At 48.6% G+C, this 23640-nt stretch overlaps 2 protein-coding genes across 2 annotated transcripts; both read left to right on the top strand.

The window, feature by feature from the left end:
• Positions 1-1040: 1040 nt before the first annotated feature.
• LOC112530853 (olfactory receptor 14A16-like) lies at positions 1041-1904 on the top strand (the record flags this gene model as incomplete). Its single annotated transcript, XM_025145390.2, has 1 exon — positions 1041-1904. A coding segment is annotated over one exon (864 nt), but the record flags the coding sequence as incomplete, so codon positions are not given.
• A 3727-nt stretch (positions 1905-5631) lies between these two features.
• LOC100857884 (olfactory receptor 14A16-like) lies at positions 5632-6567 on the top strand. Its single transcript, XM_015272585.2, has one exon. The coding sequence runs from the start codon at positions 5632-5634 to the stop codon at positions 6565-6567; it is 936 nt and encodes a 311-aa protein (XP_015128071.2).
• The last annotated feature ends 17073 nt before the right edge of the window (positions 6568-23640 follow it).

The following is a 23640-nucleotide window of genomic DNA, read 5'->3' as shown; positions in this document are numbered from 1 at the left end:
GTTTCCTTACTGTGGAGAAAAACATGCTCCAGATGAGGTCTTCCATGCTGTAGTGTCAGAGCACAGCCCTGAGGGCTGCGTTTCCCAGGATGGCTGCAGGCTGTGCAGCCGGGGGTGCAGCCGGGTGCCAAGGGCTGTGGTGCAGAGCAGGGTCCCTGCTGTGCCCCAGGGGCTGTGTGCCGGGGCAGGGACTCTGCCGCCTGCCAGGCTCAGCACTCAGCCTGCCCGGGGAGCTGCCCAGGGCGCTGCGGGGAGACGTGTGGGGGGAAGGAGCCCCCCGGCAGGGCAGGGCAGGGGCCTTCTGCTGCCACAGCTGCTGCCTGGGGCAGGGGGCTCACAGCTACACTGCACCACAAGGTGTTTCCAAATGCACTTTGCAAGAGGAGGAAAAAGGCTGAGATTTTCCCTTTCTTATTCTGAGGGAAGGGAAATGGACTGGAGGCATAAATCTAAAATCGGCTGTCAACTTTGAACATATCTCAGAACCTCCTGAATTGTACTTTAATCAATCACTTCTTTTGTATACAGTCACAAAGAATGTGCTTTCAGCCTCTCATTTCTCGAAGAATGGAACCAGTTGAAATGATTGCTGTTTTCTGCAGACATGAATAATGCACTTATCCTACAAACAGGCAGCATTATCCAACAGAAATTGAAGGACATAGAGGTTGGCACTGTGGGCTCTAAGAGCAGTTGGGGTAAAGAGATGAGACATGAAAGCAGATGAAAATATCCAGGGAGATGGGATAAGATTAGGAAATGAAAGGAAGGCAAAAGCTCCATAAGGTTCTTCTGCTTCTGGAATGCGGAACTTCATGAAAATAAATTCAAGTTATGGTAATAAAGGAATATTGTACTAAGAGAATGAAAACATGTTAGAGTACAGTGGGATGAGTGATTCTGAGAATTGCGTTGTCTTGTCATTATCTTCTGCACCCTGAATAGGACTCCATGCCCAGGAACCACGGATGCCCAACAGCAGCTCCATCAGCGAGTTCCTCCTCCTGGCGTTGGCAGACACGCGGCAGCTGCAGCTCCTGCACTTCTGGCTCTTGCTGGGCATCTACCTGGCTGCCCTCCTGGGCAACGGCCTCATCAGCACAGCCGTAGCCTGCGACCACCGCCTGCACACCCCCATGTACTTCTTCCTCCTCAACCTCGCCCTCCTCGACCTGGGCTGCATCTCCACCACTCTCCCCAAAGCCATGGCCAATGCCCTCTGGCACACCAGGCACATCTCCTACGCAGGATGTGCTGCACAGGTCTTTTTCTTTGTTTTCTTCCTCTCAGCAGAATGTTGCATTCTCACCATCATGTCCTATGACCGCTATGTTGCCATCTGCAAGCCCCTGCACTACGGGACCCTGCTGGGCAGCAGAGCTTGTGCCACCATGGCAGCAGCTGCCTGGGGCACTGGGCTTCTCAATGCTGTGTTGCAAACTGCCAATACATTCTCCCTGCCTCTGTGCCAAGGCAATGCTGTGGATCAGTTCTTCTGTGAAATCCCCCAGATCCTCAAGCTCTCCTGCTCAAAATCCTATCTCAGGGATGTTGGGTTTCTCCTTTTCAGTATCTGTTTAGCCTTTGGGTGTTTTGTCTTCATTGTTGTGTCCTATGTGCAGATCTTCAGGGCTGTGCTGAGGATGCCCTCTGAGCAGAGACGACACAAAGCCTTCTCCACGTGCCTCCCTCACCTGGCCGTGCTCTGCCTGTTTCTCAGCACGGGCTTTTTTGTCTACATGAAGCCCCCCTCTCTTTCTTCCCCATTCCTAGATCTGACAGTGGCACTTCTGTACTCTGTGGTTCCTCCAACACTGAACCCTATTATCTACAGCTTGAGGAACCAGGACATCAAGCATGCCCTCAACCAATTGTTGCAATATGCACAATTCCAGCTTCCATAAAGTGCCCATCTTCCTCACATGATTCCCAGTCATTGCTCTTCCTATTTTATATGTATTTGATTTTTTTGTGTGTTTGTGTGATACAGTAATCTGTAAAAAAATGTTGCAATTCATTCCACTTCTTCTTTCCCATCTACTTTCTATTTTCTCACGCCAAGAGCTCATGCAAATATGGAACCAGGTTCCCTGAATAGGTTAAAAGACACTAAAAAAGCTTGCAACAACTACTTTTCCTTTGCTCTTCTCTCTTCCTGCCTTGCCTGGATCTGGATCTGGGGGAGGTACAGCCACGGACAGCAGCACAACATGCTCTTTTCATTCCTGGTCGCTTTACACTGCCACACTGCTCTTAAGTCCTTGCATTTGTGCAGACCTGAAGGTCTTGTGTGTCTCACCACAGCCCTGTTGTCTCTACAGCAGCACTCCGGGGCTGCAGTCAGTAGGCGGCAATATGAAGCGCTGTGTCAGAGCTGGTCTCCTTGCTGCAGCGCCATAACAAGAGGGGCTCTTCAGAGCAGGACCAGAGAACTGGAGGCCTCTTCCAAAGGAATGGTGTAAGGACAATACATTCGGAGCTGCTTCCTGAGAAGACCTTGAGATCTTCTGGTGTTCTTCACTGAGTGACGGGGACAGTTTCAGAGTCCCAAGGTGATCTGTTATGGACTCAGGGCAGTGCTGTGTTTTGACATGGAAAGTGGCTCAGCACCACGCGGTCGTTTGCTCACTGCTGTTATCTCAACTCTAGGAGCCCCACATTGGGCAACAAAATGACTGTGGTGGTTTAACCTGCTGGGTGGCTCAGCACCAAACTGTGCTTTGTGCACTGTCCCCTTCCCAGTGGGATGGGGAAGAGAATTTGTTTGTACAACTCGTGGGCTGAAATAAAGCTATTTCCTAAGAGAGATCAAAGGAAAGGGTAATACTTATGACATATGCATATATATGTCTCACTGGTGTGTCAGAGGGAAGGGTGCCAGGGCAATACCCGCACAGAAGTGCTGGACCCCCTGCCCTGTCACAGTCGGACAGAACTGACAGAGGAGGGTTGGAAGAGTATCCCAGCTCAGCATCATTGACGCACCCCCTGCCTGCCAACCCCACTCCCCCAGGTCCCACTAAGCAACAGACTTGAGATGCTGGAAATTGAAAGGGACATGAGTGGGGAGTCCAGGCAGGATCTGCTTAGGAGGGAGCGTAGGCTGAGGCAGTCACCCCCATGCCTTGAAATTGTCTCTGTCAGGAAAGGCAGGAGGGGAATTGTGGTGGGTGATTCCCTTCTCTGGGGAACGGAGGGCTCCATTTGCAGGCCCGACCCAACCTGTAAAGAGGTGTGCTGCCTTCCTGGGGCCCACATCAGCGACATTGCCAGAAAAGTCCTGGGTCTGGTTTGCTCCTCTGATTATTAACCATTACTGATAGTTCAGGTAGGCAGTGATGAAATTGCTCAGGGAAGCCTGCGAGCTTTCAAAAAGGATTTCAGGGGCTCATACTTTCACTCATACTTTACACTGCCTTTACCTCACTTTTTACTCTGGGTTTACTTACACTCTACTCCAGTTGTACTCATATTTTACTTCGGATTTATTCACGCTATACTCCAGGTTTACTCACACCTTACTTCTAGTTTACTTGCACTTTACTCTGGGTTTACTCACACAGTGTTTTGGGTTGCCTCACACTTTACACCAGTTTGTTCTTACTTTTCTCTGGGTGCCCTCAAGTGTACTCCATGTGTTCCCACACCTTACTCCAGCTTTTACTGACACTTGACTCCAGGTTCACACCTAATTTACTCCGGGTTCACTCACACTTGTCTCCAGTTTTACTCACAATTTGCTCCGTGTGTGCCCACACCTTACTTGTGATTTTACTTGCAATTTACTCCAGGTTTTATTCACAGTTTACTGAAGGTTTACTCACACTTTACTCCTGGCTTCTTCACACTTTGCTCCTGGTTTTGCTCACACTTCACACCAGGTTTACACATACTTCACTTTGGGTTTACTCTTATGGTGGAGATGGAGAGGTCAGCTCAGCCTTGCTGAATGCTGACTCTCTGATAATGAGGCTCTGGAAAGGAGACAGAAGGTCTGAATAAACAGGGGTGTTTTGTACCAAGCCATAAGATAAGCTCTCTGCTGATTTTGAAGACTTGTTATGGAATTTGATTGCTTTCTAGCCAATGGATTGTTAGTGGAAATGTACTGAATATGTGTGTGTCAACGGTTTAAGGGCTGGTCTGGCCCGGTTCCATGACTAGTGGGGCGGAGGGACTTCGCAAAATCTGCGCCTCAAGGAAGTGAAACAGGGGACCCCAAAATAATTAAAAACAGAGGCAACGATCTGTGGAGAAACAAACTATTTTACTAAATATAGGATCGGATTGTAAGATAACACACTATAATACAGTATAAATAATATCTCTAGGGAGAGCTGTGGGGAGAAGGAAATCACCTCCTGTGCTGCTGAGCTGGGCTGGGCTTCTGAGACACAGGGAGCTGATATAAGTGGGCAGCGCTGCAGAGAGACAGCTGTGCCCAGGAGCTGCTCCTGTGCACCACACAGCAGGGCTGGGGCCATGACAATCTGGAGATGGGGAGGAGAGAAGGAAGAGAGCTTAGATGTTGTGTGGCACAATAGCAGGCTGAGAGCTCACTGCAGGTGCATTTCTCACTATCGTTGACAAGGTAAGTCTTTTGCTCCAGGCAATTCATCTTCTTTTTCCTGGAGGGATCACTAATTCTGGGACACCCCATTAGATATCTGGTTGAAGGTGCTCCATGTTTCTTTACTGTGGAGAAAGAGCTGCTCCAGCTGAGGGCTTTGGTGCTTCATTGTCAGAGCACAGCCCTGAGGGCTGCGTGTCCCAGGACGGCTGCAGTCTGTGCCGTTTGGGTGCAGCCGGGTGCCCAGGGCTGTGGTGCAGAGCAGGGTCCCTGCTGTGCCCCAGGGGCTGTGTGCCGGGGCAGGGACTCTGCCGCCTGCCAGGCTCAGCACTCAGCCTGCCAGATGCTATATGAAGGAAATGCTCTGAGCATGGTGAAGTGAATTTTTAGGTGTCGCTTGCCAGATGTGTGGTGATGAGACCTTGCTCAGGATCCCTGAGAAAGGGTGGGCATTCCGTGATGGGCAGTGGTTTCCTCTGCTCTCAGCAGGGTCAGGCTTCTTTTCAAGGTAACATGGGAGGGCATTCTCCCTTCGTCTCCAACAGTTGCATGATCAGAGTGTGTGGAAACAAGCCCAACCAGCTCTCCTTAACTTGCACTAAGCAGCAGTGAATCCCTTTGCCTCTCAGCTCTCACTGCCATTCACGAAATGTGCGGCAGAACTGCTCAGGATTTCTGACTTAAACACTCCCTGGCCGTGGTGAGTGGGACCAGTCTGTGCAGGAAAAAAACATCATTAAAACTCTTCTTTTCAACCCCCATATTTCTGGCACTGGTAATGCAGATGCTGACAAGCACTTCTGTATTAGAAGTGATTTCATCTGACAAATTCTGGAGAGAACATCACCAGAGCACCACCACGTTCCCATGTACACACAGGGACAAGACTGCATCCACAAGAGAAAAAGGGCAGAGGTGCTCATGGCAGAAACAGCTGCATGAAATGTAGCTCACATCACTGACCATAACGAACATTTCCCATGTGGAATGATTTGTCACTAACTTTTCTACTCCTTGGACAGGTTCTTGAGTACACAGGTCCTGGTGCCCAGAAGTACCAGATGCCCAACAGCAGCTCCATCAGCGAGTTCCTCCTCCTGGCGTTGGCAGACACGCGGCAGCTGCAGCTCCTGCACTTCTGGCTCTTGCTGGGCATCTACCTGGCTGCCCTCCTGGGCAACGGCCTCATCAGCACAGCCGTAGCCTGCGACCACCGCCTGCACACCCCCATGTACTTCTTCCTCCTCAACCTCGCCCTCCTCGACCTGGGCTGCATCTCCACCACTCTCCCCAAAGCCATGGCCAATGCCCTCTGGCACACCAGGCACATCTCCTACGCAGGATGTGCTGCACAGGTCTTTTTCTTTTTCTTCTTCATCTCGGCAGAATATTCCATTCTCACTGTGATGTCCTATGACCGCTACGTTGCCATCTGCAAGCCCCTGCACTACGGGACCCTGCTGGGCAGCAGAGTTTGTGCCACCATGGCAGCAGCTGCCTGGGGCACTGGGCTTCTCTATTCCCTGCTGCACACTGCCAATACATTTTCCCTGCCTCTGTGCCAAGGCAATGCTGTGGATCAGTTCTTCTGTGAAATCCCCCAGATCCTCAAGCTCTCCTGCTCAGAATCCTATCTCAGGGAAGTTGGGTTACTCCTTTTCGGTGTCTGTTTATCTCTTGGGTGTTTTGTCTTCATTGTTGTATCCTATGTGCAGATATTCAGGGCTGTGCTGAGGATGCCCTCTGAGCAGGGACAGCATAAAGCCTTTTCCACGTGTCTCCCTCACCTGGCCGTGCTCTCCTTGTTTGTCAGCTCTGCCTTTTTTGCCTACATGAAGCCCCCCTCCATCTCCTCTCCATCCCTGGACCTGGTGGTGGCACTTCTTTACTCAGTGATTCCTCCAACACTGAACCCCATTATCTACAGCATGAGGAACAAGGAGATCAAGCATGCCCTCCGCAATGTGTTGCTATATGCACTATTCCAGCTTCAATGAAGTGCACATCTTCCTCACATGATTCCCAGTCATTGTTTTTCCTATTTTATATGTGTTTGATTGTTTGTTTGTGCAAGTGTGATGCTGTAATCTGTAAAAAAATGTTGCATTTCTTCTACTTCTTCTTTCATATCTATTTTCTATTTTCTCACACCAAGATCTCATGTAAATATGGGACCAGGATCCCAGAATAGGTTAAAAGACACTAAAAAAGCTTGCAAAAATTACTTTTCCTTTGCTCTTCTCTTTTCCCGCCTTGCCTGGATCTGGATCTGGGGGATGTACAGCCACAAACAGCAGCACATCACGCTCTTTTCATCCCTGCTCTCTTTACACTGCTCTCAAGTCCTTGCATTTGTGCAGACCTGAAGGTCTTGTGTGTCTCACCACAGCCCTGTTGTCTCTACAGCAGCACTCCGGGGCTGCAGTCAGTAGGCGGCAATATGAAGCGCTGTGTCAGAGCTGGTCTCCTTGCTGCAGCGCCATAACAAAAAGGGCTCTGCAGAGCAGGACAGAGAACTAGAGCCCTCTTCCAAAGGAATGGTGTAAGGAATATACCTCAGGAGCTGCTTCCTGAGAAGACCTCGAGATCTTCCAGTGTTCTTCACTGAGTGATGAGGACAGTTTCAGATTCCCGAGGTGATCTGTTATGGACTCAGGGCAGAACTATGATTTAACAAGGAAGGTGGCTCAGCACCACACGGTCGTTTGCTCACTTCCCCCCTCCCCAGTGGAAGAGGGGAGAGAACTGAATAAAAAGGCAACAAAACAACAGGGTCGAGTCTGTGGGTTGAGATGAAGTGACTTACATAGACAGAAAAAGAAATGGGTAATAATTATGACATATATATATATATATATAAAATTCATACTGTACATATTCATATAGACATTATATATGCAGTTGCAGATAAATATGCATAGGTACCGATATAGATGTATATATATTTGCAACTTCAGGACCTGCAGCAGCAATTGTTGTTGCTGCAGGGTCTTTCCCAGGAGTTGGAGAGGCTGCGTCACTGCCAGCAGATCCGGCTCTCTTCCCTTTGAGGATGCTGAAGAGTGCTGAACACAGCTCAGCAGGTGTGGGCCAGGCCCTGGCACACTGCAGTGATTTGTGCCTCTCTAGGATTAGCAGGGCCACAGCACACCTTCCCCAAAGATTCTACCAGTTTCTCAGGATTCTGCAGTTGCTCAGAGATGAAGTTCCAAAGCCCTGGGGGTGCCCACCGTCCCACACCCCCTGCCATGCAGAGCTTTCCGGCCTTGGGGCAGATCTCTCAGTGATTTTCTTGAATGGTTGTTTAACCTGAAGCATAAGCTGAAACACATTACCAACACGTAGCAATGGGAGCACGCTGGTTTGAACATCCCATGGATAGACAAAGTTCTCAGGAGCTGTTGTAACTAGCTCTCGAGCTGCAGGGAAAGAAGGAGAAGTGGAAGGGAAGCTGAGGGACTGCTGGAAAGTGTCCTCCCTTTTCTCCTCCATAGCCGGGCACCCTGAGGAGACAAAGCCAAGGGTGTAATTACTAATCATATCAGCAATATGACTTCCAAAACCCAAAGATGGCTGCAGAGCTGAATGCATACGGAACTTTACTTTGTCAGCTGACAGTCTTATCGTGATATAAGCCAAGGCCAAACTGCACAGCAAAATAAAATCCCTAATCCAGCCCCCAGAGTGGACAAACAGTGCAGCGGGAAAAACAAGCAGCAAGCAAGGAGCTGTGCAGTGCAGTTTCATGAGAGGACTCAAAGAGCCCCTTAAATAGGGAAACAATCAGCATCACGGCCAGCATTTATACAGCAACCACAAAGCCCTGTGTTAACTTGGTCTGGACAGGTCTGCTGTTATATCAGCACTTGGAGCCCCACATCAGGTGCCAAAATGACTGTGGAGTTTTAACCCGGCCGGTGGCTCAGCACCACACAGTGCTTTGCGCAGTGTCCCCTTCCCAGTGGGATGGGGAAGAGAACTGGGAAAAAGCAAAGTACAATTTGTGGGTTGAAAAAAAGCTATTTCCTAAGAGACATAGAAGAAATGTTGTAGCAGCTATGATTATTTGTACATAGATATGTAAGTGATGCACAAGCACTTGCTCGTCATCACCAGACAAATGGCCAGCAGGCCCCAGGGCAGCAGAAGAGAGAGAATGCTGAACTCCCACCCCTTTCAATACTTCTGCTTGCTGTCAGATGGTACAGAATGTCCCTTTGGCCACTTTCAGTCAGCTGTCCTCATCCTGTTCCCTCCCAGCTCCTTGGGCACTCCACTGACAATGGCCTTGGCTGTGTACAGCTCTGCTTAGTAGCAGCTATAAACATTGGAGTATTAACAGTGTTGTTTTTCTCCTAGAACCCTGCATCATACCACACAGTCTGAAGAAAACAAATTGATCCCAGCTGTAACTCAGACACATCCCTGTCCCTTTCCTCTTGTTCCTCCTGATCAGGAAGCAAGGAACAGAAGCTGCCTGTCTCCTCTTTAAGCCATTTCCATTAGTTCTCAGCTGGCTCCTCTGCCTCCCCCAGGCAGAGCTCAGTGCACTCTCACAGAGGGCAGCAGCCTATCCTCGACGCCTTGACCATCCATCAGAAAGAGTCCGCACCCCCCTTTCCCACAACTCAGAGGTGGGAACCATCCCACCATGTCTCTGTGAGCCAAACAGCACCCTGGGCCTGCAAATGCACAGAGATTTTGAGCTCACTGAGCTAATGTTTGTGGTCTTCTCCTTAGTGTAAAGACACTTCAGAAAGCATCCCATGCCAGAAGCATTATTTGATTTAGCCTGGTTGGGCCTTGCATCGACACCACGGTACTGGTGTTCAGAAGGTGGCACACAAGTACAACGCCCATTGTGGGGCTCACAGTGGTCCAGCGAGCACTGACACTACCATGGCATGGCTTTCCTGAAGGTCCTGAGCTGCATTTGCCATCTGGCTGAGGTGTGCTGGAGACCCCAGGGAACTGCCATGCAAGGGAGAGCCCAGAACAAAGGAAGGTGTCATCAGTGAGAGAATATAGGTGTGTCACAGCTTTGTAATGCCTTAAGCTCTGGAATATGCAATAGATGGGGGTTAGAGAAAGATCTGACTCTTCCTCTGGTGAGCTCATCCATCTGGTCGGCTGAATAATTCTGCATGCTCCATGGGGACACTCTCAGGTGCCCGTTACTCGGAGATCTGATGACATTTAGGATGGTCAAGAATAACTCCATTCTGGACCCCAGCTGATGCTCAGGAAGGAGGTGTCTATCTCAGAGATCTTCCACCACATCTTGCAGGCCCAGACACACAGGAAGGATCACCACAGGCACCCTCATCTTCACTGAGCATGTGTGTGAGCAACTGAGTCAATGCTGAATAAAGAGCAGGGATTCAGATGAGGGCTCACACACAGGAACCTCACTCTATGCATCTGAACTCAACTAAGAGGACTCCCAGCTCCCATGGTCCTGTGTGGACCTCCCCAGGCACTCTGGTCACCTGTGAGTGCCTCTGGGTGAGCAATTGTTTCACAACCACTGAATAAAGACCAAGGACTCAAAAGAAACATGCGTAAGCAGACAATTTATTGCACACACTGGAACCGAACAAAGAGGACTCCCATCTCCCATGGGTCCATGTGGAGCTAAATCCCATTTCAAGCCCAGGGTTTCCTTTTTTTAAGGGCCATGGGCAGAGGTTTCCAGATGATGCCTTTACACCTCTACTAAGCAAACATGATCTGATAGGACCAACCATGTTTCTGGAATCAGCCTCCATCCAATGGACAATTGGTGACCAACTGAACTGAATTCAAAGTGTGTTCTGCAGTGATGGATGAAAAGCCGGACATGAGGAAGCAGTGTGCGCTTGAAGCCCAGAAAGCCGCCTGTATCCTGGGCTGCACCAACAGAGGGGTGGCAGCAGGGATAGGGAGGAGACTGTCCCCCCTCTGCCCTGCCCTCATGAGGCCCCACCTGGAGGACTGTCTTTGAGCCTGGGACCCCAGTACAGGAGGGGTGTGGAGCTGTGTGAGCAGGTCCAGAGGAGGGCTACAAAGATGAGCAAAAGGCTGGAGCACCTCTCCTATGGAGACAGGTTGAGGGAGTTGGATTTCATTAGGTTGGAGAAGAAAAGGCTCTGAGAGACCCCCTTGCAGCATTCCAGAATATGACAGAGGGGGACTGACATTTTATGTGGTCTGATATTGACAGGACAAAGGCAAATGACATTATACTAAAATAGGGGAGATTTGGGTTAGAAGTTAGGAAGAACTTTTTACTCTGAAGGTGGAGAGACTCTCGATCAGGTTGCTCACAGAAGCTGTGGATGCTCCATCTGTGGAGGCATCCAAGGCCAGGTAGGATGGAATGCTGGGCAACCTGATCTGGTGGTTGGAAACCATGCCCATGGCAGGGGAGTAGCAAGAAGGTGATCTTTCAAGTCCCCTCCAACTTAAGCTTTTCCATGATTTTGTGAATCTGTGATTCAGTGATGACCCTGCTGCCTGGAAGAAGCAGTCAGCCATGGAGACCCATGGACATCTCCAGAGGGAAGGAAATCACCTCCTCTGCTGCTGAGCTGGGCCGGGCTCCTGGGACACAGGGAGCTCATACATGAGGGCAGAGCTGCGGAGAGACAGCTGTGTACAGGAGGAGCACTTCTGTACAGCACAGCAGGGCTAGAGGCATGATCTGCAGGTGACATGAAGATAGAAGAGAAAAGAGAAAGAGATTACAGGATGTGTACAGTGTGAGTAGGATGTGAGCTCACTGGAGGAGCATTGCTCACAGCGCTTGACAGGGTAAGTCTCTTGCAGTAGGCAAGGAAGCTGCTTTTCCTGGGGGGATCACTGAATCAGGGATATCCCATAGCAGATCTGGCTGAAGGCACTTCATGTTTCCTTACTCTGGAAAAAGACTTCAGCTCAGATGAGGACTTAGGTGCTGCAGCATGAGGGCTATGCAGCATCAGGGCTATATATACCCTGAGCATAAGGGCTGTGTGATCCAGGATGGCTGCAGGCTGTGCAGCCGGGGGTGCAGCCGGGTGCCCAGGGCTGTGGTGCAGAGCAGGGTCCCTGCTGTGCCCCAGGGGCTGTGTGCCGGGGCAGGGACTCTGCCGCCTGCCAGGCTCAGCACTCAGCCTGCCCGGGGAGCTGCCCAGGGCGCTGCGGGGAGACTGTGTGGGGGGAAGGAGCCCCCCAGCAGGGCAGGGGCCTTCTGCTGCCACAGCTGCTGCCTGGGGCAGGGGGCTCACAGCTAGACTGCATCACAGAATGTTTCCAAATGCACACTGTAAGAGAATAGACAAGACAGGGACTTTCCTTTTCCTATTGTCAGGGAAGGGAAAAGGACTGGAGGCAGAAAACTAAAGGGACAGTCAACTTTGAACACATCACTGAGACTCCCAATTTATTCTTAAATTAATTACTTTTTCTGTGTACAGAATGTGCTTTCAGCCTCTCCTTTCTCAAAGGATAGAACCAGCTGAAATCATCATTGCTTTCTGCAGACATGAATAATGCATGTATCCTGCATACAGGCAGCTTTCTCTCACAGAAATTGAAGGGCACAGAGTTTGGCCTTCTGGGCTCTAAGAGCAGTTGGAGTAAAGAAATGAGATATGGAAACAAATGAAAATATACACGGAGATGGGATAAGATTAGGAAATGAGAGGATAGTGAAAGCTCCATAAGTTTATTTTGCTTCAGGCATGCTGAACTTAAATGAAATTAAATTTAATGAAATTAAATTCTAGTTATGGTACCAAAGGAACATTGTCCTAAGGGAATGAAAACATTTTATAGTACAGTGGGATGAGTGATTCAGAGAATTACCTTGCCTTGTCATTATCTACTACACTCTGAACAGAACTCCAAGCCCAGGAACTGCAGATGCCCAACAGCAGCTCCATCAGCGAGTTCCTCCTCCTGGCGTTGGCAGACACGCGGCAGCTGCAGCTCCTGCACTTCTGGCTCTTGCTGGGCATCTACCTGGCTGCCCTCCTGGGCAACGGCCTCATCAGCACAGCCGTAGCCTGCGACCACCGCCTGCACACCCCCATGTACTTCTTCCTCCTCAACCTCGCCCTCCTCGACCTGGGCTGCATCTCCACCACTCTCCCCAAAGCCATGGCCAATGCCCTCTGGCACACCAGGGCCATCTCCTATGCAGGATGTGCTACCCAGTTTTTCTTCTTTCTTTTCCTGTTTGGAGCAGAGTATTGCATTCTCACCATCATGTCCTATGACCGCTACGTTGCCATCTGCAAGCCCCTGCACTATGGGACCTTGATGGACAGCAGAGCTTGTGCCACCACGGCAGCGGCTGCCTGGGGCTCTGGGCTTCTCTATTCCCTGCTTCACACTGCCAGTACGTTTTCTCAAGCACTGTGCCGAGGTAAAGATGTGAACCAGTTCTTCTGTGAAATCCCCCACATCCTCAAGCTCTCCTGCTCAGAATCAGGCTCTCTCAGGGAAACTGGATTTATAGTGCTTAGTGTTCTTGCCGTATATGGGTGTTTTGCTTTCATTCTTTTCTCCTACGTGCAGATCTTCAGGGCTGTGCTGCGGATGCCCTCTGAGCAGGGACGGCACAAAGCCTTCTCCATGTGCCTCCCCCACCTGGCCGTGGTCTCTCTCTTTGTCAGCACGGACTTTCTGGCCTACCTGAAACCCCATTCCCTGGTCTCCCCATCCCTGGACCTGGTGGTGTCATTTCTGTACTCGGTGGTGACTCCAACACTGAACCCCCTCATCTACAGCATGAGGAACCAGGAGCTCAAGGATGCAGTGAGGAAAATTATGTCATGGACACATTTCAGCAGCAATAAACTTCTCATCTGTCTTTACAAATGAGTCACAGCCTTTCTTACTATGGGCCTATTTGTGTTCTTTTATGTTTATAGTATTTATTTATTTATATCAATTGGTGCATTCTTCTTTACTGTTCATATGTGTATATATATAATTTTTATAAGAGGTTATCATGTTCCTAAAAATGTGTTTGGATTCCTTCCACTTCTACTGAGGCATCACCCTGCTCTCTTTCTCCTGAAGGCCATATGAACTCTGGGTTAGTACTGACTGCCTCACAGCCTCTGTGTGATTCTTCTGAATCTGCAGGGTAAGGAGATGCCAGTGGGCACTGTGGAGGCAGTGGGGATGCAGCAGGAACTGAACGGGAGGCTGGAGGAAGATTCCTCGGGCATACCTGTGCACACATAGTGCCTTTGATAATGCCCCATTGTCATTCCAAGCATTTTGCACACCCCCAGACTCCCAGGGAGAGGTTTTATCAGCACTCTTCCCTGTCCACCTGGGTCTGCTGCCCACTCTGATCAACACGGCCAGCACAGAGACACCCATCAATGGCCAAACAGATCAGAGGAGGGATGGGGTCTGATGGGAGTTGATGTGGTTGTGAAATTTCCCTGAAGAATCAAGTATGACCTGGAGCCCTATGCCCTTGCTGCTGTTGCTCAGTCCCTATCCTAGGCAGAAGTCCCTGTGACAGTCTCCCACCCCTCATGCAAGCCATAACCCCAAAGACAACCCTGGCACAAGATGAGCGTGCTGGGTGGTAGATGGAGCACCAGGATCTGGTTGTGACTGAGGGCAGAATGAGCCTTCTGCTCAGTCCACTGCAAGGATGGCAGCCTCTGAGAGCTCACAAGGGGAAGGAGCTGGCAGAGGTGATCCTGGGGCCCTGCAGACCACCCCATGCCCGTGGGGCCACAAAGCAGGGTCCCTCAGTGCACAGACCCAGCAAAGCTTCCTGTTGCATGAACAGAAAGGAGACACTGTTGAAGGAAGGTACCACCAGCCCCAGACCTCATACCAGTGATTCCCAGCAACACTATCACCGTAGTCTGCTGAGGGCTGATGGCTGAAATGGGGCCATTCCACTTTCTTACTGGGCCCAGTGCCTGCACCGGGGAATGGGAAGCCTGGCTCAAACCCTCTCCTGGCCCAGAGCTCAGCAGAGCTCAGAACAGGGCTGGCTGTGTGCTGTATGGGACATACTGGGGACCCGCAAATCACCTGGAACTCAGGTCTCTCTGCAGGTTTCACTGCACACTTGGGGACAGCTATTGAATTTGGTGTCCCTTTCACCTTAATATATTAATTGAAACTACACCTAACCCACAACACATTTAACTAATATTTTATATAATTTGAAAGATTTCCAACACTGAAATCAGCTCAGTGTCAGTTAAGATTTCACATCCCTCTTATTCCTCACCTATGTACTGTAAGTGAAGTGATTTCCTATGCCTGTACTTCAGTTTTGTTCTCTCATTTCCTGACCTCCTTTCCTAATGTTTATCAGTAACTTCCTAAATTACCCCTGTTTGCCAGTTAGTTATTTCTGTTCTTGCTGTCACACCCAGTCTGTTGTGTCACTGCAGCTCGGGTAATGATTCACTTCTGAATGCTTTGGTCATTGCTGAACTCCAGACGATTCCAATAAGAACTCTCTGGATACTGAAGTGAAGGTTGCATCACATCCTTATCTCTGTGGAGAGATGTGAGGTGGATTTGAAGGTCTGACTGTTATTGGATAAGAAATTGGTTGGAAGGTCCAGCCAAAAGACTGTGGTAAATGGCTGTCTGGGAAATGGGCTCCACCAGGTGGAGGCCGATCACAAGTGGTGTCCCCAGGCGTCAGCCTTGGGACCAGAGCTCTTCAACGCCTACCAGTGGCATGGATGATGAGATACAGCACACCCTCTGCAACTCTGCTGATGTCACCAAGCTGCGTGGTGCAGTTGGCACGACAGAATGAAGGGGTGCCATCCAGAGGGACCTGGACAGGCTTGAAAAGTGGGCCCAAAGAAACACCATGAGGTTCAACAGGATCAGGTGCAAAGCTTTGCACTTGTGTTGGAACAATCACAGGTATGAGTACATTCTGGGAGAACTCCTACTAATGAGTAGCCCTGTTGGGAAGGACTTAGAGGTTCTGGGAGATGGAAACCTTAACAGAAGTGCTTGCAGCCTGAGGGGCCAACTGCACCGTGAGGGGTCAAGTTTACCCTGGGCTCCATCAACAGAGAGGTGGCCGTCTGAGCGAGGGAGGGCATTGTCCTTCTTTAGTCAGCTTGCAGTCGTGCATTGGATTGCTCTGACCCATATATCCATGTGCAATATCCTTGCACATGGCCTTGTTGATCTTGATGAGGTTCTCACAGACCCACCTCTGTAGCTTGTCTATAACACATCAGAGCCTCCCTCTGGTTGAGGAGGGGATGGTGCAGAAGTGTCTGGGTGGGATCAGTGTGCACACATCCATGGGTCCAAATGGGGTGCATCCACGTGTGCTGAGGGAGCTGGCAGAGGTGACTGCTGAACCTCTCTCTATCATCTTTGACAGGCCTTGGAGAACAGAAGAGGAGCCCGAAGACTGGAGGATAGCCAATGTCACTCCAGTCTTCAGAAAGGGCAAGAAGGAGGATGTGGGAAACTCCAGGCGAGTCAGTCTCACCTCTGTCCCTAGGAAGGTGATGGAACAGCCTGTTGTGGATGCCATCTCCAAGCAATTGGAAGAGAAGAAGGATAGGAGGAGGAGTCAGCATGGCTTCACCAAGAGGTAATAGTGCTTGAGCAACCTGGTAGCCTTCTATGATGGCATCACGGGCTGGGTGGATGGGGGGAGAGCAGTGTCCCTGCGCACTGCGGGCCCACGGGCTTTGCAGTAGCAAAGGTTTACTCACACTTTTCTCTGGGTTTACTGTCACTTTACTCAGGGCTTTTTTCACAATTTACTCCGGGGTTCCTAACAATATGCTTTAGGTTTTACCCTCAAGTTTACTCCACTGTTACTCACAATGTACACCAGCTTTACTCACTATTTACTCCAGGATAACACACCTCTGCTTTGGGTTTACTCACAGTTTTCTCAAGCTTTACTCACACTTTACATCAGGTTTTACTCACATTCTACACCAGGGTTTATACATATTTTACTCCATGTTTCCTCACAGTTTTCTCCAAGCTTTGTTCACTCTTTACTCCAGGTTTACTCACTCTTTACTTCATGGTTACGCACACTTTACTCCGGGTTTACTCACACTTTTCTTTGGGTTTAGTCACACCTTACACAGGGTATTACTCACACTTTACTCTAGCTTTACTAACCCTTTACTCTGGGTTTACACACATTTCAATCCAGGTTCATTCATACTTTTCTCTGGGTATACTCTAACTTTACTCAGGGCTTTACTCACAATTTACTCCGGGGTTCCTAACAATATGCTCCAGGTTTTACCCTCAAGTTTACTTTGGGTTTACTCACAATTTACACCAGCTTTACTCGCTATTTATTCCGGGCTTACACACCCTTTACTTTGGGTTTTACTCACAGTTTTCTCAAGCTTTACTCACACTTTACATCAGGTTTTACTCACATTCTACACCAGGGTTTACACATATTTTACTCCATGTTTCCTCACAGTTTTCTCCAAGTTTTGCACACGCTTTACTCCAGGTTTACTCACTCTTTATTTCAACGTTATGCACACTTTTCTCCGAGTTTAATCACACGTTACTTCTGGTCTACACACACCTTACTCTGGGTATTACTCACACTTTACTCTAGCCTTACTAACCCTTTACTCCAGGCTTACACACATTTCAATCCAGGTTCATTCATACTTTTCTCTGGGTTTACTCTCACTTTACTCAGAGCTTTACTCAGACTTTACTCCGGGTTTCCTAACAATGTATGCCAGGTTTTACTCAGAAGTTTACTTTGGGTTTACTCACAATTTACACCAGGTTTCCTCAGTATTTACTCCGGGCTTACATACCCTTTACTTGGGGTTTACTCACAGTTTTCTCTAGCTTTACTCACATTTTACATCAGGTTTTACACACATTCTACACAAGGTTTTACACATATTTTACCCCATGTTTCCTCACAGTTTTCTCCAAGCTTTGTTCACCCTCTACTCCAGGTTTACTCACTCTTTACTTCATGGTTACGCACACTTTACAACAGGTTTACTCACAATTTTCTTTGGGTTTAGTCACACCTTATTCTGGCTATTACTCACACTTTACTCTAGCTTTACTAACCTTTTACTCCGGGCTTACACACACTTCACTCCAGGTTTACTCATACTTTTCTCTGGGTTTACTGTCACTTTACTCTGAGCTTTACTCACAATTTACTCCGGGGTTCCTAACAATATGCTCCAGGTTTTACCCTCACGTTTACTTTGTGTTTACTCACAATTTACACCAGGTTTCCTCAGTATTTACTCTGGGCTTACATACGCTTTACTTTGGTTTTACTCACACTTTTCTCAAGATTTACTCACATTTTACATCAGGTTTTACTCACATTCTACACCATGGTTTACACATATTTTATTCCATGTTTCCTCACAGTTTTCTTCAAGCTTTGTTCACTCTTTACTCCAGGTTTACTCACACTTTACTACAGGGTTACACACAAGTTACTCCGGGTTTACTCACACTTTACTTTGGGTTTAGTCACACCTTACTCTGGGTATTACTCACACTTTACTCTAGCTTTACTAACCCTTTACTCCTGGCTTACGCACACTTCACTCCAGGTTTACTCATACTTTTCTCTGGGTATACTCTCACTTTACTCAGGGCTTTACTCACAATTTACTCCGGGGTTCCTAACAATATGCTCCAGGTTTTACCCTCAAGTTTACTTTGGGTTTACTCACAATTTACACCAGCTTTACTCGCTATTTATTCCGGGCTTACACACCCTTTACTTTGGGTTTTACTCACAGTTTTCTCAAGCTTTACTCACACTTTACATCAGGTTTTACTCGCATTCTACCCCAGGTTTTACACATATTTTATTCCTCACAGTTTTCTCCAAGCTTTGTTCAACCTGTACTCCAGGTTTACTCACTCTTTACTTGCATCCTTTACTCTGGGTTTACTCACAATTTTCTTTGGGTTTAGTCACACCTTACTCTGGGTATTACTCGCGCTTTGCTCTACCTTTACCTACCCTTTAATCTGGGTTTACTCAGACTGCTGTCCAGGTGTACTCATACTTTTCTCTGGGTTTACTCACACTTTACTCCGTGTTTCCTAACAATGTACACCATTTGTTTTACTCACAACTTTACTTTGTGTTTACTCAGAAATTACTTCAGCATTACTCACTATTTACTCTGGGCTTACACACCCTTTACTTTGGGTCTACTCACACTTTTCTCTAGTTTTACTCACCCTTTACTCCAGGTTTACTCAACCTTTACTCAGGTTTTACACACACTTTATTCCAGGTTTACACACAATTTACTCTGGGTTTAGTCACAACTTACTCCGGGTTTTACTCACATTTTTCTCCAGTTTTACTCACCCTTTACTCCAGGTTTACTCAACATTTACTCAGGTTTTACACACACTTTATTCCAGATTTACACACACTTCAGTCTGGGTTTAGATACACCTTACTCCGGATTTTACTCACACTTTACCCCGGGTTTTACTCACACTTGTTTACTTGTTGTAGACAATAAGATGACCAACCAGAGCCAGCTATTCTCAAAGCCATGGCCAATGCCCTCTGGCACACCAGGCACATCTCCTATGCAGGATGTGCTGCTCAGGTCTTCTTCTTTGTCTTCTTCCTCTCAGCAGAGTATTCCCTTCTCACCATCATGTCCTATGACCGCTACGTTGCCATCTGCAAGCCCCTGCACTACGGGACCCTGCTGGGCAGCAGAGCTTGTGCCACCATGGCAGCAGCTGCCTGGGGCTCGGGGCTTCTCCATGCTCTGCTGCACACTGCCAATACATTTTCCCTGCCTCTGTGTCAAGGTAAAGTTGTGAACCAGTTCTTCTGTGAAATCCCCCACATCCTCAAGCTTTCTTGCTCAGATGCCTACCTCAGGGAAGCTGGGCTTATCATGGCTTTTGTTCTTGTCTTATTTGGTTGTTTTGCGTTCATTTTTTTCTCCTACGTGCAGATCTTCAGGGCCGTGATGAGGATGCCCTCTGAGCAGGGACGGCACAAAGCCTTCTCCACGTGCCTTCCTCATCTGGCCGTGGTTTCCCTGTTTCTCAGCACTGGTATGGTTGCCTATTTGAAGCCCCACTCTGTCTCCTCCCACTCTCTGGATATGGTGGTTTCATTTCTGTACTCTGTGGTGCCTCCAGCACTGAACCCTCTCATCTACAGCATAAGGAACCAGGAGCTCAAGGATGCTCTGTGGAAACTCATGACCAAACGTCTTTTGAAAGCAATGAACTGTCCATCTTTATCTATATAGGGCTTGTAATGCAGATTTTTATAGAAACAATCAATCTTATTATGGATTGTGTGGGTTTTTTTTGTTTGTTTGTTTTGTTTTTTTGGTTTTTTTCCTTTGGTTTGGTTTGTTGTATTAAGAACAATATATTAAAAGGTTTTTTTTTTTTTTTTTTTTTTTTTTTTTTTTGGCATATTTCAACTTTTCAACTGTTTTAATGCTTTTCACTGAAATGTCATCACCCCTATCAATTCCTATTCAGCTTGTACGTGTGCAGTGTGACCCATACAATCTGTACATATGGAACCCGGCTCTGTAAATCTTAACAGAGCAAAGGACATGCAATGACTTTGTCTGTCATTCTTCTTTTGAGACATTTCTGGAGTTGCCAGGGTCAGTTGTTCTCAGAAACCCACAATCCAGCAGGAAGCATGCAGCTGTTAATCCAACTGTGCGGTGACTTCAGCCTGCAATATCTGACGGGCCATCCCTTGGCTCCTGGCTGGGGTCTGTGCTTTCAGGCTCACATCTGTCAGAACCTCTGGCAGGCCAGCAGCAGCACCTGGTTTGCTTGTGAGATCCCCTCTTCCTCAGTCCCTGTGAGACCCTGCATAGGAAAAGGTCTTGGATAGGTGTTCTCATGTCAGAGGCTTAAACATTTCCCTGAAGTCTCCCTTCAGTGCTTCTTTCCATTTGCCACACAGAGGTGGGCACTGCCTCCAGCATGCCCTGGGGTAGCTGAAGCACACATGAGAGCCCAGGAAAGGTTCCCCAGGATTCTCAGGAGGCATTCTGGAGCATGAATTTGTAGGTAGGAGGTGCAACTCTGGGGTAGTGCAGAGCTGCAGGGCAGGCAATGCAGCTCCTCCTGCAGAGCTTTTTGTCCTTCTCCTTCCTGAGTGAGGCGCCACTTCTGTCTCAGGAATGGGACTGCCAACAGAGGAGAGGCAGAAACTTTTCAAGAAAAGGCTCAGTGTTGCACTGAGAGACAGAATTCAGTGGTGGCGGTGGTGCTGAGCTGAACCTCAATCCCACAGTCCCTTAGCCTTGCAGCTCCTGTGGCTTGGTGGCAGTGCTGCCGTGTGGCTGCAAACACAAGCAAAGACATGCAGCGGGCACTTCTGTCATGCAGGTTGTTTCCACCACAGCAAGCCTATCATTAGTGGAGATCTCCTCATGGCAGTGCCTGAAGGCTCAGGACTTCTTTAAGAGTTTCTGCCAGGTGCATTCCCAAGGAATGGACTGCACAGATTCCCAGACTTACTCTCCTACTCATGCTAAAACCAAGCTTTAATTGCTAGCATTAAAGTGTGATATTTAACACTATCCCTCACTGCATTCCAAAGCAAAACACTGATCCATAATGCTTGCCCATACCCTTACACTGTCCTGAAAACCTTTGCAGAACACCAAGCCCTCTCACTAAACCTTTGCTTCATCTCTGCCCCAAAAGGTGAGTTCTGACCCTTAATCCCTATCCTGAACACCCAACACCCACAGACGCAGTTCCTGTGCTCTGCCCTCCTCACCTTCAATCCCTCCCCAACCCCAAACTTTGGGTACTTGGCTCTTCAGGGCAGAGCAGGAATCGTGGAGTCTTTGAGCAAATGCATTTAATGAAGTGATGAATGTGAGGTGATGTATGTACAGGAGGTGACGTGTGACTGATCAGCTTGAGGCCATAAGGAGGAGGTGGGTCGGAATGCTGTGATGAGCTCAGCTCTACCTCAGGACCTCATGGGCCTGCAGGTGGCACGTGGCTGTGAAGGTGGCAGTGAGATCGCTTCTGTCTGTGGAGTTGATAGGCCAGCACCAGGAAGGTGTCACAGGAAGGAATGGTGTGCTCACTTCTGCCTGAAGCAGCTGTTGGTCAGCCCTTGACTTCCGGCTGGGATCTGTGCATACAGGATCACATCTGTGGCGTCCCTGAGAGGCTGTCAGAAAGTGCCAGGTTGACATGCTGACAGTGGGATCCTCCCTGCCTAAGCACCTGGTAGGCTCCATAGAGGAAGGAGGAGGTTTGTGTGAGGGACTGTGTTGGCTGTTCTGTGTGAGTACACAACTCGACAGCAGGAGGGACATGACTTGGTCGTGTCTACCCAAGAAGCTGGCACGTGCCTTGGAAGATGATAGTGATGTTCCTTCTTCTTAATAGCTGACAGGCCACATGAAAACTGATGGGCGGTGTTTCCTTGGGAAGTGATTTCCAACATGATGGAGTTTACCTTGGTAGTGGAAATGCTCTAGGGGGGAAAAAAAATACATCAAAGTGCAGCTTGACAACTAGAGACTTGGCATGAGGAGGAAGAAATGTCACTGGAAGGGTTATGATGTGGGGCCGTGCAAAGGGATCACTCCATGGCTTTGTGTTTCAAGGGACGTTCAGAGAGGCTTGAGATACATCAGTGATTGCAGTGCCAGGGTCAGAGCAGGGTAGAGAGGAGAGGTGGGTGTCTGCAGACCACAGGGAAATAGGGGCTGGGCTGGAGCAGCATAGGAAAGCCTGCAGAGGAGAAGGCAGTGGGTGCTGGTGAGGATGGAGGGACCCAAAAGCAATAAGGTCTTTGCCCCCTTGGCTATGGTTTGTGAGGAGATTTATTATTCTGATGGTAACAGGGCCTCACTGCCTCCTTGCATCCCTGTGCAGAGTCTGGGAGGTGTCACACCATTGTCCATCACATGGCTTAGAATTGGCCCCAACCCACCAACCCCAGGACAAGCCATGAGCCAGATACGATGGATCTCCCCTCAGGTGTCTGGATGTCAGGCCTTGGCCCTTCTTCATCAAACATACCAAGAGATTTCTCAGCACAATGCTTTACCTGACTGTAATCGTTGCTTCCAATTACCTGCTCTAACAAGTCCAACGGGAGGCTGTGTTTGTAATGTCCCTCAGTAGGCCTTGCTAGTACTTTAATAACCTTCAGCTTTTCCTTCTGACTTGACTTTCTCAGATGCTTACATCATTCTCCTCTCAGTACCTCAGGTTGATAGACCTAGCATCAAATGTACCACGAGTCTCTCTGAAGTGCAGAAAGTTGCAATGAGCCATGTCTGTTCCATAATGTGCCGGAAGTCAAGATTTATGCAGCTAGTTGGAGAGGTTTCATAATGTAGTAAAGGAAGAAGATTTCAAAGAGCACCCGAGAAAAATGTGTTCTGATTTGAAGCAGTGCATCTTGTTGCTTCTGGAGTGTCATTCCCCCATTGATGTTGATCCAGAGTGTCTCCTAAGGAGATCTGCATAGGCAGGCAAAGCAATTGCTTGAGCTCTGACACAGTACGGACAACCTGACTGCTCACCTCCCCACGCCTGACGTGTCAGCTCTACGCCACCTGGCACTTGCATCACTTTTCCCTACAGCAGACTTCTCCACTGAAGTCTGCAGCTGGATGTTACAGCTCCTTTATGCCGTTCCTTTACCTGCTTTCCTTAGAGAGCTGTCTGCACACAGGCACAGGATGTTTCTTCCTACTTTAAAACAAACAACAGTAAAACATGATACAGTTTCCCTAAAACCAGAACGTACTCCTCAGCCATATCCCACCTGCATGGTTTACCTCCCTAAACGTATAAGTACTTTACATAGATAGGTAGGAAATGATAAATGTCAATAGGAAAAGCATATGAACTGAAGGTTAAATGATAAGTCAGCCCTGCTGTACTGTGTGATCACGAGCACCCAGTGCCATCTGCAGAGGCCCACAAGGTCCTGTCTGGGATGGGCAGCTGTCCGAGAGGATCTGCAGGAGACCAGAGCCTTCTGGAAGCTGCAGATGGAAGTTGGGAAGAGGGTCTCAGGGCAGTACACTGCCAACGGTTATCTTGGT

The sequence above is a fragment of the Gallus gallus genome, chromosome 33 (assembly GCF_016699485.2).
Source record: "Gallus gallus isolate bGalGal1 chromosome 33, bGalGal1.mat.broiler.GRCg7b, whole genome shotgun sequence".
In the NCBI taxonomy this organism is placed as follows: domain Eukaryota; kingdom Metazoa; phylum Chordata; class Aves; order Galliformes; family Phasianidae; genus Gallus; species Gallus gallus.
This window is presented reverse-complemented; position numbering and strand designations above follow the sequence as displayed.